At 45.3% G+C, this 24,599-nt stretch overlaps 1 protein-coding gene across 2 annotated transcripts in view; it reads left to right on the top strand.

Moving 5' to 3' along the window:
* Positions 1-318: 318 nt before the first annotated feature.
* The window catches only part of LOC309873633 (uncharacterized protein), a 79,645-nt gene continuing 55,364 nt past the window's right edge, over positions 319-24,599 (top strand). For both annotated transcript variants that reach the window (XM_082749639.1, XM_082749640.1), the window contains exons 1-2: positions 319-410; positions 5,218-5,368. In XM_082749639.1, the coding sequence (XP_082605765.1) occupies positions 5,337-5,368 (32 nt within the window). In that variant the 5' untranslated portion in view covers positions 319-410; positions 5,218-5,336. The remainder of the gene's footprint in view (positions 411-5,217; positions 5,369-24,599) is intronic.

Raw genomic sequence — 24,599 nt, forward strand, 5'->3', positions numbered from 1 at the left:
TGCTCTATGAGCCTGTTACAAATTTTCGGGGTTTGTGTAATTGTTGATAGCCAAAATGTAAATGAATTAATTATGCCGAGATGTCACTGAATTATTCTATGTTGGGATATGTTAGTGTTACTTGAGTTTCAGAAAACAGAGTGCGGAGCATTTGCAGAGTACAGTTCTTAATGATAGCTGGCAGTGCATTTCCCTGTCAGGGACAAGGATGACAGATGTGTTAAATCAGGACACATTACCCATTCAGGTTTTGAAAAAGATAACAGAGTTTATCTTATAGCCAGTTCTAAGATGAGCCTCTGTCTTTGGCAGAAAGAACTGATCAGGTTCATGGTGGCAGAATGGCAAGGACGGAGACAGCTGGCCTTCAAATACCTGCTTCTATGGAGTTCTTAGGACACTTAAGAGTGGTATGACCTTGGAGCCCCTACTTGGGGCTCAGTCTTTTGGGTGTCTGAATTGGGCATGGGACTCTTGATCTCATGGTAGGTCTTAATCTCTCAGGGTCATGAACTCAAAGCCTGCACTGGGGGGGGGGGGGGGGGAGTGGTGTTTGTCCTTGGTAGATTATTTGGCCTGGGTATGTTTCCTTAGCTCTAAAAAACACACTTATGGTTGTGCTGTGAAGGGTAGATAATTTATCATCAGTTACCTATGACTGCATAACAACATCCCCAAACTTAGTGGCTTCAAAATACAGTTCATTATTTCTCAGCTCTGTGGCTTGGTTGAACGGTTCTTTTGCTAGTGTCTTAGGGGCACTCTGCCTTCAGCTGGCAGATTGGCTGGGAGTGGGTGGAACAGCTGGGTCTCTCCATGTGGTCTTTTATCTTGGGCTTAGGGCATAGTGGTCAGAGTACTAAGAAGGCAAAGGAGGCAATAGCTTCAAAGGCTGAGCTTGAGATCTCACCAAACATTGCTTTCACCACATTCTTTTGGTCAAAGCAAGTCATAAGGCTGGCGCAGATCCAAGGGGTGAGGAAAAGACTTCTTGTCTTGATGAGAGGAACTGCAGAATACAACCCTGTTTGCTCTCCATCATAATAATATACGTAAAACAGTCCTGCAGCTAGCACTGGGTAAGCTTTTAAGATGCCCATCATTTGTTTTTATAATCTGTATGTGTTCTCTAAATTGGGAATTTATTGAAAACCCCCAAATCTTAATTTTTTAAGGCACGTTCACAAACTGATATTTGAAAATAGATTGAGTCATTGGTGGTCTCCCCACATATAAAACATTGTTGCTTTTGCAAGATTAGATAGAAAGTGATAGGTATTGTGACTATTCCACAAATTCTAGGTGAATGCCTGGTGTGTGCCAGATTTAAGTGCTAGCAATAGCAGATGCACTTTTCTTACTAGAGCTTACAGTTCTGAGTTGGCCCTTGGACTATAATTTTACTAATTTGTAACTATACATACACACACTCAAAGGTAAGTGAATCAAATTTACTAAAATTAAAAAGACATAGAGGGTATCTATAAAAGCCTGTTCAGTTTTTTTTAATTCTATATTAAATCTAAACAGTTTGTGAAATATACTAGAAAATAGATTTAAGACATAGCAAATCTAATTGGAGAAATTTTTGCTTTTGACCTAACCACTCTTCAGTTTTGGGGGAAAAAAAAAAGTTACACAGTTGAAACATAACATAGGATTTGTTACCTGAAGAATAAATGCGAACAAATGCTTATAAGTAATTTTTGTGTAATGTTTATTTAATTCCTAACAAAAACCCTGAGGTAAATAGTAATTGATTGAATTGAAGAGACCCCTCTTGAGGCGAGTTCCTCTGCAGGAACTTAATTGGATCTGATTTTTATTTCATTTTAGGGACAACTACTTTCTTTTTTCTTTTTTTTTTTTTTTAAAGATTTTATTTATTTATTAGAGATCACAAGTAGGCAGAGAGGCAGGCAGAGAGAGAGGAGGAAGCAGGCTCCCTGCAGAGCAGAGAGCCCGATGCGGGGCTCGATGCAGGGCTCGATCCCAGGACCCGGGGATCATGACCTAAGCCAAAGGCAGAGGCTTTAACCCACTGAGCCACCCAGGTGCCCCAGGACAGTGACTTTCAAAGTGCTATTTGAAGTGAGTGATTCATAAAACAGGAAAGTTGTACTTGCAGTGTTTATTCATATTTATATGATACTTTACAGCTTACAGAGCACTTTGACTGTATCATTCCAGTGCTCTGAAAAACTCAAGCAACTATTATCCCCATTTTTCAGTTGAGAAATTGAGCTCAGAGAGGTAAATGAATTGCCCCAAATTATATAGCTAATAAGTGCCAGAGCCGTGTACTTCAATCCTTCAATCTTAAAATTAATTATGAAAGCCACTTCATTCTTATGGTTTATAAAAGAAATATTTGCTTTAGGAATAGGCTCCTTTTATGTTCCTGCTTTATCCATTGCCAGCTTTCAGCACGGCATCTCTAGAATGTGCTCATTATAGTCGATGTAGATTCTTTTGGCGGGGGTGGGGGGGCTAGTCTGAAACTTCTGAGACTTCCCAAACTGGGTGTAGAAATGCTGCCACCTTTGTTTGGCTGCCAAGACACTACCACAAAGGACTGTAGATCCAGGTCCATTTATTTCATGAGAGTGGGTGCAGCTGTCTTCTTGCTGTAATCAAATGCTCCTCTGTAGCCAGCTTTTTGTGGCCAGAAAAAGCAAAGAAATTTTTAGTACAGATTAGCATAAAAATCTCTACTAGATCAGTTTCAGGAAACAATTACTAGCTTAGAAACAATAAGTGTGATCTATAGGTTGGTTAAAATGGCAGTTAATTTCCTTTTTAAAAAGGACTTTTTAAAATGTCCTTTATTTCTCACTGTGAATACTGTATAAATAGAGTACACTACCTGCCAATGTATTTGATTTCATAAATTATGTGGACAGGGTGAACAACAGACTTCAAAACTAAGTAGAGGTAGTAAATCTGCCCTTTTTAATGAGTTTGGATTTACAGTAGTAGTTTAAACATCTGGAAGTTTAAAGTCTTAATTCATTCCAAATGTTCAACGAGGATATGTTGCAAAGAGGATATTGTAATTGGAGGATCAAGAAAACTACTATTGGCTCAATCTGAAGCCTTCCTAATTTTCTATATATTCATTAATCACTTAAAACTTGAGGCTGACAGTTCAAAAACAGTCGAGATGGACCCAGATATCTAAGTTGGCATGCTTATAGAAGAGTAATTTTTAAAAGAGGGCATAGTTCCAACAAGGATAAGGTTTAAATGCTGCTAACATATCTAAGATACAGCCAGAGAGGGTGGCTGTGTTCTGTGCTGCATATGGGTATGTGGTGGGCTTTTTATAATTGTTCTTAAAACTGGACTGTGTTAGGGAGTCAAGGAGTCACAGGGGAGTCAAACTTTGTGACTTAGAAACTGTAATTTTGATTAATGCATCTTGTAGTCCAAGAATCTGCAGCCAGCACCTAGCATGAGACCAAGCATTCATTTAGAGCACACTTACTGAGTCCCTACTGGATGTTTGTTAGGTGTTGGTTTGATTTTCCTACAGCAAAAATGGCTGTGGTAGCAAGAGGAGTGGTTATCATTGTGGTAGCTGCTGTTAAGAGTGCTCACTGCCTGCAAGGGGCTGTGCTGAAGCACTTTACCTGGATTGTCTGGTTTCAGCTTACCACCCTGTGAAAACAATAGCATCTCCGCTTTTTTTTTTTTTCAGGTGAAAACCTAGGAATTAGAAGGTCATGCAGCTGGTGAAAGCTGGAACCAGCATTTTAGCATGATGTAAAGATTTATGAATCTAATTTGTTGTCCCTTGTATTTGAGGCTTTTCATGCTAATTTCAAATACTGTCTTGAATGCCTGTAGTGGTCAGTCTCTTTAGCCCCAAGCAAGAGGCTAAGTGTCATGGATATAAAGATGAGAGTGAGGTGGAGCCCATGCCATGGGTGCCAGGGTAAATAAAACTGAGCCCATACTTCAGTGAGCTGAGTCACATGGGGTAGCCAGATCTGCAAGTCAGGATCTTCCAGGAACTGGGCTAAAGGTAGAGTATTGGTATAAGATCCTCCTGACCAGGGCACTTTTGAGAGTGTAAGGAAGCACTTTTACTAGTTATGCCAGAGTAGCATAAACTGGGACTATCCAGAGCAAACCAGGACTTAGGGTCACCCTCTCAAGATGAGAACCTGTGGTGTGAGTGGAGCAGACTTGAGGTGATACCGCAGGTACACTTGTCTCCAATCATTACCCTAATACCCTCACTGTCCTCCAGACCTCAGCTTGGTCGTCACTTTTCTGGAGGCTTTCCGTCCTTGAAATCTGAGTCAAGCAGCCCTTACATGTGCTCCCAGGCTTGCCTGGCTCTTCAATAGATGTAAGTCCTTGTGAGAATCGTGTGGTTTCTACGTGTCTTCCGTTTCAGCTGAGAGTAGGGGGTTGGCAACAAACAGCCTTTGCAGAAACCTATAAAAACAATATTTCTTTTCCCATGTATTGTTTCATTTAATTGATAATGGTATATAAAACTAAGCTAGATTCACCAACAATTGCCAATAAGTCCAGTTGGAATAGGTTTGAAGCCACCGAGAAATTGACATTTACTGAGTATATCCACCTTTGAAAACTGTGTGTCTGTGGGACTTTATGATCCTAAATGTTCTTAAGCTAGTCTCTTGATGCTCAATGAAAATGTGATTTGTCATCTTAATATTAGAAATGTACCTATATGCAGTTGGCCCATGAACAATGCAGGGTTTATGAGCACTGACTCCCCTGCACAATTGAAAATCGTGAATAACTTTTGACTCTTCAAAACTTAACTAATAGCCTCACTGCTGACTAGAGGCCTTAATGATAGCATAAAAAAAGTTGATTCACACATATTTTGTATATGTTATTGTATACTTTATTCTTATAATAGTACCTAAGTTTGGCTTAATTTTTATGCTATTTCTAGGTTATGCAGTTCATCTATGAATTTTTTCAAATTGTCTCAAATCTCCAAAAAATTCTCCAGTATGTTTACTGAAAAAAATTCACATGTAGTTGGAACCATGCAATTCAAACCTGTGTTGTGCAAGGATCAACCATAATGTTATTCATTTCCCCCCTTCTGACTAAGAGGATATTTCTTTTTCCAACCACTTTTACACATATTAAACTGTAAAACCTACATGGTAGAGTTAGGTCCAGAAGGAGTTTTGGAAACTAGGTAAGCAACCTCTCGTTTTACAGAGGACTGGACAGGACATCTTGCTCAGGGTGACACCATTCGGTGGTGGCAGAGGCCGAAGGGAGAACGGAAGGGTCCCAATAGTGTGGTGTTCTGTTGTACCACATGGACGTAACTGAAAATGGAAAGCCTGAAAGAATTCTTTCTTGGCAGGTGAGTAGTGTCCACCCTTTAAACTGTTACTCATGTAAACCGTAATCCCATAAGTATGTCAGCTTTACAGGAGAGAGATTTATTAAGCGGGCCAGGGCTTGGGGTTAGTTCCTGGCACATTTCTGTTTTGTGTTACTGTAAAATTTTGGTTTTAAAAATGTTTAAAAATGTTTTTAAAAATTTAAAAATGTTTAAAAATGTTTAAAAAATATTGCTTACATCTTTATTGGCAAATTCCTATTCTTGGTGTGATTATTTTTCTTCAGAAGAGGACATGTGGTTAGATTATGGATTTGCAAAGCCTTTTTCCTAAAAAAATGAGATGTTGAAAGCTTTCCTTATAATTGTATCTTGTGGAATTTGGACTTCCTTTTAGTAACAGCCGCTGCTATACGTTGAGCACTTACTATGTCCTGTGTCCTCTTAGGGACTTCGTATTCGTCAGTTGTTTTAGGTTCACCATAACCTGGTGCAGCGGCTCTTGCTATCCTCATTTTATGGATCCAAAAGTGACTTGTTCAGGGCCATTCAGTGGTGGAGTAGGAGTCAAACCCCGACCAACTGATTTGGGTCAACCAGTTTGCTCCTCAGAGTAGAAATAACCATCTTTTTAAAAATGTGTGTGAAAAGACTTGAAGGAAAGTACACCAGAATACTTATGATTAGCTCCAGGTGGTGGGAGTATGAAGATTTATAAATTCTTCTTTGACATTTCTATTTTCCATGTTTTCTGTAATATGTATATTTTTCCTATCTTGGAAGAGATTAAATAGCTTTCTGAAATAGAATATTAGAATTTCAAGATCAGTTATGTGAAGACGTTTTTCTTCCGGAAGATTTGTTACTACTTTTCCAGTTCCATTTAACACACATCCTGCCAGACATTACGCCCGGTGTTTTTGCTAGAGATAAGACATTGACACTGTGGCAAGTTGTTAAGCTGGGAATTCTTAAGACCCAGGTCCTGTCTGTCACTAGTGCACCCCCACCTCTTGCCCCCAGTTCCTCCTTAACCACCTCTACTGTTCCCACTGCAATTTAAAACCACTGCCATGTCTCTTTATCTTTCCCTCCAAGTTTATTTTCCAGCCAATAGCCAGAGTGATCATGGACGTCCTCTTCTCAGACCTTTTCAGTGGTCTTGGACCAGAATCTAAGCTCTGACCATACATGAACTACACACCTCCATGATCTGATCCATACCATCCTCTGGCATATCCTAGTCTGATTCCTGTTCACCCTGCCCAGGTTTTCTGGTTTCCTTCTGGTTTCTCCCACTCACCAAGTTCATTCAGAGAAGCTCATTCAAGACCTTTATAATCGCTATGCCTTGAAAGCTATCAACCCAGTTAGCTGCTAATTCACTTCTGCAGCATTTAGGTCTTTGCTTAAATATCTCTACAGAAAACCTTTCTCTGCCTCCCATTTTAAAACTAGCCTACCTTTACTAGAAATTATTGGTCTTTGCATACTCATATATAAGTTCTCTAAGGGATAAGACCTTGTGTTCACTACAGCTGTACCCCACAGCCTGAAACAGTGCCTGGCATGTAATAGGAGCTTTGTGTGTATTGAAGGAATGTCCAAATGATGTGTTTTAGGACCACTGGGAAATTCAGAGTGGCTTCAGGGTTGAGGGGAAGGGAAAGCAACTGGAGATGAGGATGGAAAGGCATTTGGAGCTGTCCAATCTCTGAAAACTGTTGAAATTCCTGCTTAGGAATTAACAATCACCCCCTGGTCAGGGCATACTCCAAGAGATGGTAAGCCTAGATTTCTTGCTTGTGTGGACTGCCACAGGAACAGAGTCCTTCATAGGCTCATAGATGTGAATGGCAGACTCCAGTCTGCAGTTTCTGGGCATGTTTAGAAAATTTTGAGAACACAGTTGAACTAAAAAAGCAAACTCCACATTGGTCACTGTTAATCATAATTAATAACGTCTGTGATTTGTATAGTCTTCCAAAGCGTTCCAGGTCTTGAGACATGATCCCTCTGGTTCCCCTAGGCCCTGCCACAATAATGACCTTGGCATGTGACTCACCAACCTCCCCTGCCATATAATACCCTCTTATTTATCACCCGTCTTACCCCTTCCTTTCCAAGTCAAGTAATTTCTGCCTTGTTTTTTCTTCTCTTCCTTCCCTTCTGAAACCACAACCCATATAATTTTCATTGCCCTCTTTAGAACCTGTTTGTGTCTCGGCTCCAGCCTTTTTATAGAGAAGGGGAGCAGACCTGGAACAGTACAGAGGGAGAGATGTGCACTTTTAAATTACCTCCATTAGGTAGTGGCATTTTCCTCTGGGATGCAGTTCCTTGTCCAGCTTCGCAGTCTCCCTGGGTGATAGATGATGAACACAAAATGACTGCTGGTGCTTTAAAATCATTAGCAATCTCAGTGCTCATTCAAGCACTCTTGTCTCTACCCCATAGTATGAAATTGATCAGCTTGCTTAAATAATAGAACTAAGGTAATGGTTTCTGCTATGCTTCATATAATGATACTTAGGAAGGAATTTAATACTTACTGAGTGACTCCTGTATGCCAGGCACTGTATGAGATCCCTTATATATAAAACCTCATTTAAGACCCACACTTTTATGAGATGGATACATTATCCCCGTGAGAGAACTGAATTTCAAGGAAATTATTTGCTTGCAGTCACATGGTCCATGTCTGTCCAAAGCCAGAGCCCGTGTCTTGGCAAAACACGATGCAGCTAGCCTCAACTCTACCACAGCACTGGAGAGTGTACCAAGGGTCTTCACAGACATTATGTCATTTCAGTCTTCATGACAGCCTGTGAGAATGTTGGTGTCATCCCGAACTGACTTGCCAAAATGCAGCACCACCGGAACTCAACTTCATGTCTCCTCTAGCTCTGTGGCTCTCTGACACAGAGTCTGGTGTTTGCAGAAGGGTCCCATGCAGATCACTCTGCTAAATGAGGGATTTGAGGTCCTCTCTAGAAGAGTTCAACATTGGTGGGCTATGCTGGAGGGACCAGACCACAACCCCTGTGACATCAATGACAGCAGGGATGTAGGTGTTCATTGGGGAGGTCTGGATGAGACTGCTGTCCCTTCCCTGCTGATGAGAGCAGAGGCAGGCCTGGCTGGGACCTGAAAGCATCCAAATGAGGGAAGGGGCAGGGTTGGACAGACCAGTAAGAAGCAGAGGTTTGGTGTGAGGACAATAAGTCGGTGTTGCTACTTGGGAGCTATGTGGCATTGGGTGAACAATTTCACCTTCCTGACTTCAGATGTCACTCTGTTGATTGTGCAGTCACGGGCAAACCTCAACACGACTTGGAATGCCACTTTGTCCAAGAGAAGGCTTGGCAAACCTGACTTCTTGGTTATGGGAGACTATCCCAGAACAAGCAGGAAGTACTGAGGACATGAATAACCTAGAGACTCAAGTCTCATCTGTACCCTTAAAAGAGAGGTTAGGCAAGTTGCTGCCCCTCTCTGGGCCTCAGTCTTCCCATCTGTAAAGCAAGGATACTAATACTTCCATGATTAAAAAGAAAATGTTTAGTCAGCTATATTTGTTATCATGTCACTGAAGTGCTCTGATAGAAAAAGCTCCTTGATGAAATTAGGAAAGGCTCATGGGCTTCATGCCAAAGGACCTGGAAAGACTTGGAGGAGTATGGTATGAGGTAGGTCCTAAAAGCTGGACAGGGGTGCAGGGAGGGGTGCAGACTTTGGACTGCCAGGGCAGGAGACCAGGTGTCTTCCCAGACAGGGAGGGCTACTGCTCTGTCTCTTCCCTTTCCATCCATCTTTCCCTTTTCTTTAGCATTTCTGCCACATTCACAGCTCTGGCCCTCAAATCTCAATTCTAAGAGGCTATTAGTTATGAGACACGCTTTTAATTAAAATTGCGACTTTTAAGGGAATAAAAAAATATCTCCGCTATAAACACACACTGGTTTTAAGTTGCATCTCAGTTTCAAAACCATTAAGTTATGGGGAGAAAGTGTATCTTAGAAATGAGAAAATACTGAATGTGTCACTTCAAAATAAATACTACCCAAAAAATTTCGTCATGTGGACCTTGAGACCAATATTCATGTTCCTGTTCTACCACATGCTAGCTTTATCCTTCTGGGCAAGTTGCTTGATTTCCCTAAGCATCAATTCATTTTTTAAATGGTCTATAAATTGCCCAGGCATAGGAGGTGAGCAGTTAAGATTATTTGAATCAGAATGTTGACTCATTTTGGAAAGAAGACTATAAAACATATTTTGTCTAAAATTAGGGGTTGCCATAGTTTAAAAAAAAAAAACCTATATATTGTCATGTTAGGACAGTATAACACAGAGTGATGATTCTCAACTGGGGGCGATTTTAACCCTCAAGTGACACTTGGCAGCGTTTGAAGGCTTTTTGGTTGTCACTACTGTGGGGGACAAAGTATCTAGTGTGCAGAGGCTGGGGAAGCGACTGAACATCAGTGCATAGGACCCCCCCCCCCAGAACAAAGGGCTTTCTGGCCCCAAATGTCCATAGCATGAGGTCAAGAAACCCTGACATAGAGATTCAGAGTGTTGATTTTGGAGCTCAACTATCTGAATGTGATCCCTGCCTCTGCCACCTACCTGCTCTTGTCAGTTAGTTGCTCTCCATCATCTGGGGGAGAAGAATAGCAGTTTCTGCCGCACGGGGTGGTTGGGAGGATTACTAGGACTGAATGTGGGTAGAGACCGGCTTCTAGGCAGCACCCAGTGAGTGTCAGATGTTAAGGAATCGAATAGGCACTAGACTGTGAATATACCTGGTGACGAGTTCTAGGACCTCAGATAAGCGGGTTAATGCCTTGTGCCTCACTTTCTCCACATGTTAAAAAATTATGGAGATCAAACGAAATCATGACTATGATAGCGTACTGGGAACAGTGGAAAATTTCACAAATACATTTGTGTCATTATTATTGCCTCAAACCCTAGTAAGACAATGTCCTGGGGTGAAGCAGTGAACTCTCGGGGACCAGGCTGTAACTCAGAAGGAACAACAGAGAGAGGAGGTGCTCCGAGCGGCACGTTGCAGGCCCAGCAAGGGACTGTACCTTAAGTACATCCTCAGCTGTGAGTGCAGGAAGTTGCCTTTATTGCACAGTTATGTGCAAGCTGCGCCCGGCCCCACATACCACTTTCCCCGGAGGGGTGCTTGGCGGAGCAGCACGCACGCCTGCGCTGCAGGCTCTGAACTCAGGGAAAAACAACAGCTCAGATGGGAAGAGAGTCCCACAAACCCTTGGCCAGGGATCTGTTCCCGCTCTGCCTGTGTCTTCTCTGGCACGTAGACGAAGGAACTGGCTTGCTAGCCTGGACCCCAAGGTCTGCCAGAACTCTAACTCCAACCATACAGGACTGAGTGAGGATTATTATCTTTAACAATTATATCAGCATACCATTTGTTAGCAGAACTGTGTCAAGCAATTTACATAAACAAACTCATGTGATTCTCAAAACAACCTTGTGAAACATTGAGTATAATGTCCATATTACTGATGATAGCACCGGGACTCAGACCTTAAGTAACCTACCTAAGAATGCATAGAGCCAGGTCCACACCACTGTTCACTAACACGCTGCAGTACCCCAAGCCAGAATGTGCAAAGGACCTGGAAAACATGAGGCACTTATACATGCTCATTGAGTTTAATGACTGAATGCCCAAAGGCAAATCACAAAGCGGCTTGTCCTTTCTCCAGCTCTGCCTATTCCCGCCTCTTGTCCCCTCATCCCTGTCCTTGCCTGGGATCCCAGTACCTGTTCATTTTGGTCAAGAGCTTGGCACCTTCTAGGTAGTAAGTAAAATTGTGCTTTCAGGGACCTTCAGTAGCAGCGGCAGAAACTAGCCTTTCCCACTATACCATCCAGTGACCCCACTCCGTGCCAAGCCTGGGGGGCTTGGGAACACAGATCTTTGTCATCCTTAGTACCTGATCTGAGGGGGGCCCACATGTGTGGGAGGTCGGTGGGGCCAGAGGGAGACTGATGAGAATACCAGCTAGTTACAAGCAGAAGGATAAAAGAACCCTGGAAGGGGAAAGGCTCAGGGAAGCCTTCCCTGGGGGTGAGGCTGCTTTGAAATGTGCATACCTATATGGGCATAGATTGGGCCCCAGCTGCCTTCCCATCCACCCCAGTGTATCCTCCTTTCAGTGTCCTCGCACCGTACAATTGAAAACGAAGAAACGGTCTCTCTAGCAGTTTCAGAATCCACACTGAGGAAGAAGGGAGAGGGAAACGGCCGCAGAGTGCCTGCTTTGCCAGCTGCTGTCATCTGCTTTATGTAACTTAGTCCTCTCAAGTAGCCACCGAGGTAGGCGCACCCATTGTAGAGTTAGGGGACATGAAGTTCAAAGAGGTTAGGCAATTTGCTGAAGGTTCCAGAGGAAATTGCTTGTAGGGATAAGCCAGTCAACTGGCCTCCTCCCATGTTGGATCCCTGTGCAGGTCCACCCTCACACAGTCCCTGAGAGGGCCATTGTTGGGGTGTCCAGTATGCTGTAGAGTCTGGGCACAAAGGGAGGACAGCTCAGTTTCTGCAGACCCCACACAAGGTTCTTTGGTCAAAACAACTCAGGGGAGGGGCGCCTGGGTGGCTCAGTGGGTTAAGCCGCTGCCTTCCGCTCGGGTCGTGATCTCAGGGTCCTGGGATCGAGTCCCACATCAGGCTCTCTGCTCAGCAGGGAGCCTGCTTCCCTCTCTCTCTCTGCCTGCCTCTCCGTCTACTTGTGATTTCTCTCTGTCAAATAAATAAATAAAATCTTAAAAAAAAAAAAAAAAAACAACTCAGGGGAGTGCCCACCTTCCCTGGAGTGCCTGTGGAGACAGTCTAAAGGCCAAGGGCACACGGTGTGGCAAGACACGTGGAGATCCATAACCAGAGGTGGGCATTTTTCTCAGTGGGGCTTTGGATGGGTATAAGAGCCTGAGGGAGTGGCTTAGGAGAGAGGGACATCTCGCTCATCCTTGGGACTGCCCAAGATCGGGCCAGTAAGCTGCTTTGGGAACTCTCAGTCAGACTTATGGGGGGGAAGTTCAGCCTACACCACCCATAGTGAGTAGAATTGCCAACCCAGGCATAACACACTACTGTATCACTCACTATTAACCCAAACACAATCACCCCAGTCATTTAATCCCCACTCTCCATCCCTCCCCCAGTCATTCCTCTACTGCACTCAGTAACTCCTTTCTTTCAGTAAGAGTCTGCGGACACCTGTTAGGTAGCTTGAGAATTTTGCCAGGATCCAAGAAGCGTAAGACCCAAGCCTTGATGGATGAGTCGGAACTTTGGCAGGTAGAAATGGATTAAAACAAACAACAGTCAGATGGAAGGAATGGTGGGAACAAAGACAGAGAAGTAGTCAAATCTGGGGGAAGCAATAATGAGCAATAATTTGTCACCCACTTAGGCAGACAGTGTTTCCCAAGAATATTTGACCACGGAGCATCTCACAAGAGGAGTGACCTGAGGAAAGCACTTCAAGAAAGGCTATCCCAGAGAGAGAGAGAGAGGGAGGAAGAGTGTGTGTGTGTATGCACGCATATAGCAGAGAATAGACTAGTGAATGCTGTGACATCTGTGTTTGCTCTTGGAGGTGGTGATTTTCAGCATCACTTCCGCAGAATCCTGGCCCACAGAGGTTCTCTGTGGTCTTGCAATAAACATGGGAAGTGCCGCATACAGTGTCCTCACGGATTCACGATTCACGAGGACCTTAGCATACTGAAGGTCACTCCCCCACCCCCACCAGTACTGTAGCAAAAACACATTAACTTTGCTTAACCCTGCGTGGACCAAAGTTACTTCACCATGAATCTCTTTGTTTCAGGGAACATCTTTATTTGGGGGGTTCAGGAGCTATTTTTTTTTTTTAATGTTAACATGTACTTACAGTGTGAATACCTTTCAAACAGAGCAATAGGGTATGCCATGAAAAGTTTTCTTTCCAGCCTTGGCTCCCTTAGACTCTTAATTTTCTTCTTCCACAGGGTAGCTCTTCTGTATCTTTCCAGGGAATCTTACGGTATACACGACGGATGTGTATCTTTTCCTTTCAAAATGTACATGGAGGCCACTATAAGCACCCCCCTCTCCGTAGGCGTATTTCATCCCAGGGACATGAGATAAGTGTTTAGGCATTCCTGTAGTGAGGCATCAAGATCACGTCTAGTCTCTTGTTCATCTGAACTAGGGGCTGGTAAACTATGGCTTGATAAATCCAGCCCACTAGCTCCTCCTCTTCTTCTTCTTCTTCTTTTTTTTAAGCAGTGAACTCTATGGTCCTCTAGCTAAAGTCATCACAGTCTGGCCCTTGATAGCTGCGAACAATGCTGTCGTGAATATTCTTCCCTGTTACTGCAAGCATGTGCACGCAGATGTCTCATAAATACATCCGGTTTGCTCTAGGCCCGTCTGAGGGGCATAGCTCATGGTTAGGTTGATTTTCCTTTTGTTTTGAGTGAGGTCAAGCATCTTTTTACAGATACAAAAATGTCCATTTTTCTCTTTTTTGTAGTTTTATTTCTTCCTACTTGCATAAAGAACATGAACAAAGATACTTTTCTTATTGCTTTATAAAAATATTAAAGACATTAGTATTTTGTCTGTCTTATATACAAATGTTTCCTTCATTTGTCATTTGTCTGACTTTATGTTTTTTTTTTTTTTTAAAGATTTATCTGCTTATTTTAGAGAGAGAGAGAGAGTGAGCAGTGGGGAGAGGGCGGAGGGAGAGAACTCCTCAGGCAGACTCCCCGCTGAGCACGGAGCCTGAGGCTGCCGGGATCTCATGACTCTGAGATCATGACCTGAGCTGAAATCAAGAGTCCGGTGCTTAACCAACTGAACTACCCAGATGCCCCTATGGGTTTGTTTTTTTTTTCCATGCAGAAATGTTCTCAGTGAAGTTAAGGTGAGTTCAAGTGCTAACAGTATAGGAGGGGGGAGGACCTGGCCCAAGCAGGCAGTTTTTGTTTGCAGAGCCCGCGTTTGGTTCCAAGATCCTGGGCAGACACTGGGAATCCAGTAGTGAACAAGACAGGCAGAGGCTCTGCATGGTGGTGATGGTGGGAGAGTAGGATAGTGGTCAGCAAGAGTGTCACAGGGATACGTCCCTCAGTTGGACTGAGGAGTGAGGAGGACCACCCAGGGGTCCAGTAGGCAGAAGGAGAGTTCTGAGCAATGATTCCTACAAGGCTAGACCTCAGAGAGGTGGTGGTTTCAGAGTTCAGGTTCCTGAAGCCCAAGCCATTGGGTGGTGATCTGGGTGGTGATGAGACACCAGGCTATTGGGGGGCAAGGCAAGGACAAGAGTCCAGGGAGTCTCCTCAAATTCCTGAGTGGACAGAAAAATGCCATATCAGCGCCTGCCCAAGGTAGGACTTTTGTCTCTTTGTACAGAGGAGGAAAGTTACTCTCGGGGCTAAGCCACGGCCAGGAAAGACGAAACCAAAGTCCGAGTGCTTAGGACTGGTTGGAGCGGGGGTGAAGTGTTGTCCTAGGAGCAGCAGACAATGGGAGCAGAATGTTGATCTCTCCAGGAGTGAAGTCCTCTCCCTACTTATCCACAGTCCTGGCCTGGTTCACACCTCTGCAGAAGAATCAAAGAGATAGCGAGACCATGTGTACTAGACAGGGTGGCAGCCACGGAGGGGAAGATGAGGCAGGGAGGAGGGAGAACTGATGAGAGGGCTGATTCTTAGGCCTGGAATGCCAGGCTAAGGTGGCTAGAGGTTGATGAAGGGGTGATGAGGGCCTGGAGGCCTGGGAGCTGCTTTCCTGCCTGGAGCCCCACTCCCCGGGCTCTTGTAGGCAATGACAAGGAAGAAGGGGGGCGCCTGTGGGGAGAACCAAGAGCTCACAAAGATTCCCTGTCTTGGCCAGGACTTCCGCCAGAGCCCGCTTGCCTGCTTGCTTGCTCTGAGGGAAGGATCTGATTCAGAAAGGTGGTTGCCCAGGGCTCAGGGCCAGGCCTGCTGGCTGCCAGCCCAGCACAGCACCCCCACTCCGAGCTCCCCATCCTGGGCCTCCTCATTCCTCGTTCTTTTAGTGCTCCCTGTTAGACTCCAGTAAAATATCACAGTCTCACACTGAAAATGTAGTCAGTGCTGGGGACCATGTTCACCTGAGGACCTGGGAGAGGGGATGCACGTGCACTGTCTGGTCCAGCGGGCACTTCATGGGGAGAGAAACACATAGAAGCTGCCCTGACCTGAGCACCTACTCTATGCCAAGCATATAGGGCACTTGTAGGGTTTCTATTTAATCCTCCCAACCACCCAGCAAGGCAGGTATCATCATTTCCATTTGACACATAAGAAGAGAAAATCCCAGAAAGGCTAAGTGACGATAGTGAGTCAACAGCAGGACTAGAATTCTAACTCGGGTCAGCCCTGCCTGCAAATCTTGACCTTAACTCTGTCGTCCTTAAACCCTATAGTCTTTGTGCAGGAAATGGCCGTGTCCTGCACGTGTCTGGTGCAGAGAGAGGTTCCCGTGGAAGTTGAGACATTTTCTCTCTCCCTCTGCCACTTCCCCCACCAAATAAATAAATAAATCTGAAAAGAGAGAGAGGGAAAAAAAAAAAAAAGAACTGTGCTCAGGGGGCTGGGTTCAGGACACCCACCTGGCCCCGTATATTTCCTAGGATACTTGCAGCAAGAAAGGGCCTTAACTGGGTCTATTTCCTCTTCTGTCAGATGAGGGCAGCTGGACTAGGTCTTTGATTTTCCTTTTAAGCTGTGGTACTTTTCTTCAAAATAATCTTAAACTGAACCTCGGTATTCTTTCATCCATTCAACAAATATTTATTGAGACCTTCTGGGTGCCTGGAAAGTAAGGTTGATTGGACTTTCTTCCTACTTTGAGGCACTCTGGCATATGGTAGAGAAATCAAGGGTCCCCTCCCCTCTGCTCAGGATGGAAATTGGCCACCTGGGCTACCAGGGGTCCACTTCCTCATCTGGGAGCCTAGCCATCAGAGTTGGCCTGAGAAGCTCACTGTGGTGACAGCAACCTTAGAGATAGTCATACACTCATAAGCAACCACATCACAGATTAGATGACAAAGACCCAAAGAGTAGACCAGGCTATGGGTCCCTTGAAGCTGTCTCTTCATGACATCATTAATCAAAGAGTCTTTGCAAGGGTGCCTGGGTGGCTCAGTGGGTTAAAGCTTCTGCCTTCAGCTCAGGTCATGATCCCAGGGTCCTGGGATTAGGGCCCACATCGGGTCCTCTGCTCAGCAGGGAACCTGCTTCCTCCTCTCTCTCTGCTGCCTCTCTGCCTGTTTGTGATCCTTGTCTGTCAAATAAATAAACAAAATCTTTAAAAAACAACAACAACAAAAAGAGTCTTTGCAGAGTTGTTAGAGACCAGGCATGTCTGTGGGGAGAGAGAAGCTGGGAGGACGCATGGCCTGGGCAAAGCCCTGGAGGTGGGAAAGAAGCTGTCTTGCAGAGGCCAAGAACCCCACCTTCTCCTGCCTGGCAGAGCCTTCTGGACAACCTCCCTTCCCCTCCCCACCCTTGCCATCCTCTGTCCAGAGCCAGGGTGCCAGCTTGGGTTTGGTGAGTGCAGCCCCAAAGAAGGTGTTAGATGGCTGAAGCCCTCCGTTGTAGACATTTGGCATCTTTCACAAGCCCAGCTCGCCAAGTTGTCCTCCTGCCAAACTGGAGAGTGTCTGGCTCCAGAAGGGGACCCTCTCCAAGCAGGTAACTTGATCTTCTGCAGCCCATCCCTAGCCCATCCCTGGCTACCAGAGCTGGAGCCCTGGAGAGTTTACAGCCACATGGCAGGACCTGAGAGCAGTTTTCAGGATCAAGAGAAACAGCTACCAGGAGTCCTAGAGCCAGAGCAAGGGGGGAGGGGGGTAGGAGATGGGACTGACAGGCCAGAGACCCGAGTTCTAGTCCCAATGCTTTACTAACCTGCTGTGTGACTATGGGTAAATCACTTCCTCTCTCAAGGCCCCAGTTTTCTCATAAGGGGGTCCGATAGAGGAGTAGTTCCCAGAAACTTGTGGATGGATTGGCCTAGGGCTCCGACACAGTTTCAAGTAAAGGTCTGATTGCTCTGCCCCAGTTGGTCAGGGTGCCGGCTGGCTCTGCACCCCACAGTCCTCAGCCTCTCTCAGCTCTCATGGAACATTCTGAAATCAGTGGAACTCCACTGGGTGTGGTTTCCATTTCCTTCAAGATAATCAAGTAAAACAGGGTTTTCCTTCACAACTGCAATAAAGCTCAAGAATAAGCTGGATATAGAACTCTTCCCGTCTGAATCCTTAAATTGACAAACCAATGTGTGAATAAAATTGTGAAGTAAAGCTTTGACTGTTTCTCCCCTGGGATTTTTTTCCCACTATCATATCATTTTTTACTATCATATCACATTTATTTTTCTATTATCATATTTTTTACTACCTTTTTTAACATATCATTTTCTTTACTATCATCAGATAAAGTATGCTGTTGTGAACTCACCACTGTCCTTTACTGAGATTATGCTTTTCCCATTTTATATGCCATTTATAGCATGGAATGTCTTTTTTTTTTTTTTTTTCAGATGAAAAAAAATTTCAGATGAAAATTATGGTATGATAGTACATGGTAGTTCTCTGAGTTAATTTTTTACAAAGTCAGATACATAGAATAGTCTTGTTCACATGTGTCCGGCTTAGTGTGTTTCCACTAAGTGAACACACTGGGTTCACCACCCAGATCAAGAAACAGAACACAGAGATAGTTCTTATTTTAATGTTCTTCCCCAAGCAAAATGAGAAGTTGGCAACTTTACATTGTTCTCCCACTATTTACTTAAAATGGATCCATCTGTAAAACCTAACATTTGGGAATCTTCTGGGCTAGATGATCTAATGACCCATGCAGTATGGGCACTCTGCCGTTCTGTCTGAGCCCTTGGAGCCAGTGTCTTTGGAGCTGCACCAACCAGAGGGAAGTAGGCTTGGCCTGGAACTCTGCCCAACCAATGCCAGAGGATAGGGAGAATCTGGCCAAATGTCCCTCCAGATGTGGAACTCAGCACTGCTGGCTGCTGAGAGCCAGAGCCGAGGGACAGTGAAGAGGAATGTCGTTGGTAATGAATCATTTCTCCCACTCAGACCTCTCTCCAGCCATTTCATTAGCCATTACTCTGCCCCTCCACCCACCTGCCTTCCTGGACACCTAAGAATCCCTAAGGGCTCTTTTGTGCCCCAAAGTGGCCATCCCTTCTACCCCAACCAATTTGCAGGTCACGCTTCCCAGACCCAAGAGATCATTTTCGACCTCTTTTACTTTTTTATTGATCTAGGAGGAAATCCTGGGACCTTTCTGAAAGTTTAAGAAATTTGTCTAAAATCACACAGCGGGCCAGGGTTCCAAGAGTCCACACCCGCTCACCAAGGTAATGCACATTTGTCAAGGACCGGCTTTGTGCCAAAAACATAGGAAAAGGTAATTATAATGAAAAAGAGCCTTTCTGTTCAATAAGTATCAAGTATTATTCTGTTCAATGAGCATGTACCCAGCCCTCACTGCCTACTGACCATTCATGCATTCAGCAAATATTTATTGAGCAACTTCTCTGTGCCACTTGGCTTCAGTCACCTTCCTTGGGAAACTCACAGCCTGGTGGAAAAGTAAGGGCAGACAAAATGTCTATAGATGAAGCTAGACAGTGATGGCAGTGATGAAAATGGGATCAGGGATGGGGGAAAGGAGGTGTCACAAGAGGTGGCAGGGACCATGGAAGGCTTCTGGAAGGCATGGCATTTGAATTTGCTCTCAATACAGGAATTACAGTCCACCTACTCACCTCCCCGGAGTCCGCCAGAATGTTCCTCTCCCACTAGCATTTCAGTATTGGTCCCTTCTGCTAAAAATGACTGCCCTCCTGCCACTAGTGGCCTGGGCGTAGGGGCTTGTTTTCGCTCAAAAAAAAAGTTAGCTGCACACACACACAGTTCAGTTTAGGAAGCCTACAAGTCTCATAATGGAAAGCAGCCTTCTCTCTGCTTAAAACACATGCACCCGCACACGCGTTTTCCATCCTACAGAGGCAACTTGCGTTTTACTTGCATTACTCCTCCTCGATGTGTCAGTTTTAGACTTCTTTTTCTTCGCTCTCTCTATACTCACATGTCCATTTTGTCTCCCCTCCACCCCCTGTCTGTCTTGTCTAGTATAATTATGTTACAAGTCTGACTGGAAGAGTACTCACTGTTTGCATTATTAGGCATATAAATGCTGCTGACAAGTGAGCCGTGTAATATTCTGTGATTACTTTTCCTTTCCTGTGTAACAATTACAGTTATGTAATCTCTCAATATGTTTAAATGTTTTGGATAGCCTACTAGTTTCATTTCTTGAAGAAATCTCTTTCAGAGCCTTCCGTCCTGTTCCAGTAGGGGTTAGTTGCTTTCTATTGCGCAACCATTGGCCCGGGGACTCCTCTGTCCCCTCCTTTATGGCATCTTCTCCTTAGATACCATGTGCTCCTCTTCTTTGGTTTACTCCCTTGCTCATTTTTGCTGAGGCACATCCTCTAGCAGCTTCCTGAGAAAGTGGGCAAGGAGACCTCACACGACTAATGTCTTGATCCTGTCCTCATTCTCCATAATCACTAGGTTAGGCATAGAATTCTGGGATGGAAGGAATTCCCTTCAGAATTTTCAAGGCACCTTGCCATTGGCTCCTAGGGCCCATCTTGCTCTTAAGAAATCCAATGCGGGCGCCTGGGTGGCTCAGTGGGTTAAAGCCTCTGCCTTTGGCTTGGGTCATGATCTCGGGGTCCTGGGATCGAGCCCCACATTGGGCTCTCTGCTCAGCGGGGAGCCTGCTTCCCGCTCCCTCTCTGCCTGCCTCTCTGCCTACTTGTGATCTCTCTCTCTCTGTCAAATAAATAAATAAATAAAATCTTAAAAGAAAAGAAAAGAAAAGAAATCCAATGCCAGTATGCTTCTTACTCCTTTGCATGAAGCCTGCTTTTTGTTGTTGTTCTTCTTCTACCTGGAAGTTTTTGCAATCTTCTCTTTGTTCTCCCTAGTTGCTATCTTTCAAGTCCCCCATCCCATGTGTTTCTAACCTCTTTCTTACTAGAGAATTTCCTCAAATGTTTATTATCTTTTGCAGTCTGCTCATATTTAAAAATAGGACTCTCGGGGTGCCTGAATTGCTCAGTCTGTTAAGCGTCTGCCTTCGGCTCAGGTCATGATTCTGGAGTCATGGGATGGAGCCCTGCATCAGGCTCCCTGCTTGGCAGGGAGTCTGCTTCTCCCTCTGCCTGCTGTTCCCGGAGCTTGTGCTCCCTCTCTCTCTCCTACTCTCATTACATATCAAATAAATAAAATATTTTATTAAAAAATAAAATAAAAATAAAAAGGGGACTCTAAAACAAAGACCTGATACCAGACAGTCATAACTGGAGCTGAGTACATGGAGCTGGTTGGGCCACTCCTTGTCTTTTCTGCTGAGCCGGTCAAGAAAAAAACTCCTTCAATCTCCTATCTGGGGACCCAATCTCCTATCCTGGCGGCCAGAGTTTGGGTAGCTGAATGGAGAAAAAAGACTGGAGACCTCAGCATTGAATCCACAAGTCATTACTTGATTCCCATTGTCAGAATGCCCCCAGAGTAGAGATCTTCTGCTACTCTCTTCTGAGAATGGGCCTTTAGTATTCTACTAGGTAAGGAGTGTGTCTGGGAGTCTAATTGCTTCTTTTTCTTTTTTTTTTTCCTTAAAGATTTTTTTTTTTTTTAGATTTGTTTGAGAAAGAATGTGAGAGAGAGCACGAGCAGGGGCGAGGGTGAAGGGAGAGGGCAGGGGAGAAGCAGACGTCCCACTGAGCAGGTAGCCCCATGCAGGGCTAAAGGCAGACGCTTAACTGACTGAGCTACTTGGGCAGCCCAATCTAATTGCTTCTAAAATAGATTTTCAAGTAATCTTCCTCTTTTTAAGCCTCCCCACCCATCCAATTTCCAGAAGTTCCTGGTACAGCCAACTCCTGAACCATCTGGAGGTTTCACAGTGTAAATTGGGCTGCTTTTCAGCTTTTTGTTGTTGCTGTTGCCTGTTTAGGATTCAATCAGTTCCTATTCTTTGTTGGCTGCGTCTGGTTTCTAATATTTTGATAAATCCCTTCACTGTTGTTTTAGTTGGTTTTAGGAAAGACCACAGTGTGTGTTCAACTTGCTCTCCTTATCCTATTTCAATTTTAAATGAGTAGAAACAACACATTTTCGAACAGGAATTCTCTGCTGCCAATTTATAGAAGTAAGCCGTGAAACCAGCATGTGGCAGTGTGCCTCCTCCACTAATTCTTTACCTGGTAAGACCTTTCCTGGCCCTTAAAGCTCAGTCCAAGAGCCATCCTTTGTGATGTCTTCCTCAGTCTCCCAAGCTGCTATCTGGTTGTACCCAATTTGGGTCTACTGAGTGATAAACATTATATAGAACTTTATAGACATTATCCCATCTAAACCTTTACACTTTATACCTATAAGATCTGGGGAGGGGGGCAGTCCACAGACCAAGATCCCACAGCCAGTGAGTGAAAGGACTGAGATTTGAACTCAGGTCTGTCTTTACCACTGAACCCCTTTTGACATTATTATTAATTCTGAGGAGGCCCAAAGGAGGAGCTTGCATTCTGGTGGGGGGAACACAAGTCAGGTGTACTGCACAGACAGCCCCAGGATAGAATAGGAAGACGAAATAGGAATAAAGATGTTGAGTGGTGTGCAGTTCAAAGGAAGGGGGACTTCATCCCAAGGGACTGAATCAGGGTGGGCTTTATGGAGGAGGTAGCCCCTGAGCTCATCATCACATCAGGCTGGCTTTTCTCCTTGCCTAGAGGATTGGCAGTGACAGAGAATAATAAAGATGGTAGTGGTTTAGTTGCAAAGCACATTTACACAAATCTCTTTGATATTAAAGAAATCTAGGCTGAATGTTAGCTCCATGTTTGTTTGTTCTACAAGAGAAAATCAAGGCACAGAGAGGCTGATCACCAACTCCTGGTTACCCAGCGGAAAATCAGAATTCAAACCCATTTCCTCCAAGTTCAGGCTCTCTGCTTCCCCCACCCTGTCCATCCTAGCTTTATCCTGGCCATCAGTTGAGGGAAGCCTTCTTATTCTAAAATACCTCTTCACCAATATTTCACAGTATGTGGTGTATGGCCTGCCTGTTTGTTTTGGGCCCCATTCTAGGCCTGCCTAATCTCTGGGAGATGGGGTCCTAAAAACCTGCGTTTTAACAACTGTCCCCGTGATTCTTGTGCTCACCTGAGTGAGTTGCCCTGGGCCTACTACGATGCTAAATGGCGCAGTAGTCAGAGCGCGGACCCAGGAGGCAGCACCACCCTTCATGATTCTGGGGCAGGACCGCCTCAGTTTTCCGCCTGTGAAGTGGGCCGAATCACGCATGGCCTGCTCATCCCGGTAGCACAACGAGCTCCCCAGGCTCCTTCCCACCTCCATCCCGCCCGTCCCGCCCCGCCCCGGAGTGAAAGGAAAACAGCTGGGGACTCTCCGCTTCCAGGCTGCGGTTGCCTCCTAATCGCCTGCGGACAGGTCCTGAGACTGGGGGAATCTGGGCGGCTTTCCGCACGCGCCGACTACCCCTCCCCCCCCACCCCGCCAGGGACCGCAGGGAACCCGAGTGCATGGCGCATCCAGCCTGCAGGGCTGGGGGGCGGGATGGAGGAGTTGGGGTGAGGGGTTGCCTCCCTCCCAGCCTGCCCTCCGGCAGCCCATAAATATTCCCTGGGCCCTGAGAAGACGGAAACCAACTTTCCAGCGTGCCTCCTGGCGCTGGCCCACCTCTTCCAAACCCCCACCCCCACCCCCACCCCAGCGCATAGAACCTTGCATGCAGAAGCCTGGACGAGTCACCCCTCTCTACCGCACTGCCCCAGGGGAGAGGGGCGTAGGCGCGCCATCTGTTCAGGGTGCGGTGGATGAGGGCAGCAAAGCAACCAGATCCACCACGGGAATCTGCAGGATGTCTCCCCAGTCGACCCAGGGGTAAGGGAAGGCTTCTTGGAGATATTTAAGCTAGGCTCTGGAAGATGACAGAATATGACGTGGGCAGAGGGAACAGAGTATGCAAAGCCCAAGAGGTTGGCATTTGGAGGAAGTTACCATTATGGTTTGTCACTGAAGTATTGAGCTCAAAGGCAAAGTGTCAGGGACTGCAAAGACCATCAAGGGCCAAGGAGGCAGGGTCTTCTGAATTATGCTAGGAAGGTACTGTAGGGTTCTTAACAGAACATGTGACTTGGCCAGATTATTTATTTACTTTTAAGAAAGACCACTCTGGCTTGGTGTGGGAGGTGAAATTGAGGGGCTGCAGAGACATGGGTGAGAAGTCTGTAGTCAGAGCTCACGAAAGCTGGGCCAAGGTAGCTGCAGTGGAGTGGAGAAAAAGGTATGGACTGGAGAATTTCTTAGTGGAATGGGTAGGACTCTGCACTAGGATAGACTGGATGTGGGGATCAGAAAGTGAGTGATGGTGGATAACCCAGGCTTTCCCCCAGTAGGAAGCGAGAGGGAGGATGGTGCCTCCTCCCACAGTGAGTGCCTCCTGGAAAAATCCTCCTCCTTCCCATATCCATTGAGCTTAGATTTAGGGCCTCACTCCATGTCCTACCTCACCACCTCCAGGAAGCTTTCCCTGCTCCCTAAGGGATCTCAGAACATCAAAGCTAGTATTTGGTTATTTCTGTTTTGATTAGTTCTAGAATTAATTTGTGTCCATCCGTCTTCAAGGGAGCCCCGCATGGTGGTTAGGATCACATTTGAATCTTGGCTCTCCTGCAGACTTTGCTCTGTGATCTGGGAAAGTCAAAATTACTCCGAGCCTTGTTTTCATCTGTACAATGGAGATAATAATCCCTCCCTTGAAGGATTAATACTCTATATGACTGGCATATGGTATGTGCTGAGTGGGTGAGGTTTTTTCCCCCCTCCACTGGAGCTGGTCAACCTGCAAAACAAACGAGGGTCTTTACAGTGTCTCTTGAAACTTCTTGTCTGGAGCCTTTTGGATAGAGGTTAGTGACAGTGAGGTAACAGAAAGATTTTGAGGCCAGGGATGGGAAGGCTTGACTTCCTGCTGAAGACTTCCTATTTAAGCAAGTCAGGACCCCTTTGTCTACCTTGGACAAGAGGAAATAGGCTGGACCGCCCCAGAGATCCCACTG

The sequence above is a fragment of the Mustela nivalis genome (genome assembly GCF_964662115.1).
Source record: "Mustela nivalis genome assembly, chromosome: 9".
Lineage (NCBI taxonomy): Eukaryota > Metazoa > Chordata > Mammalia > Carnivora > Mustelidae > Mustela > Mustela nivalis.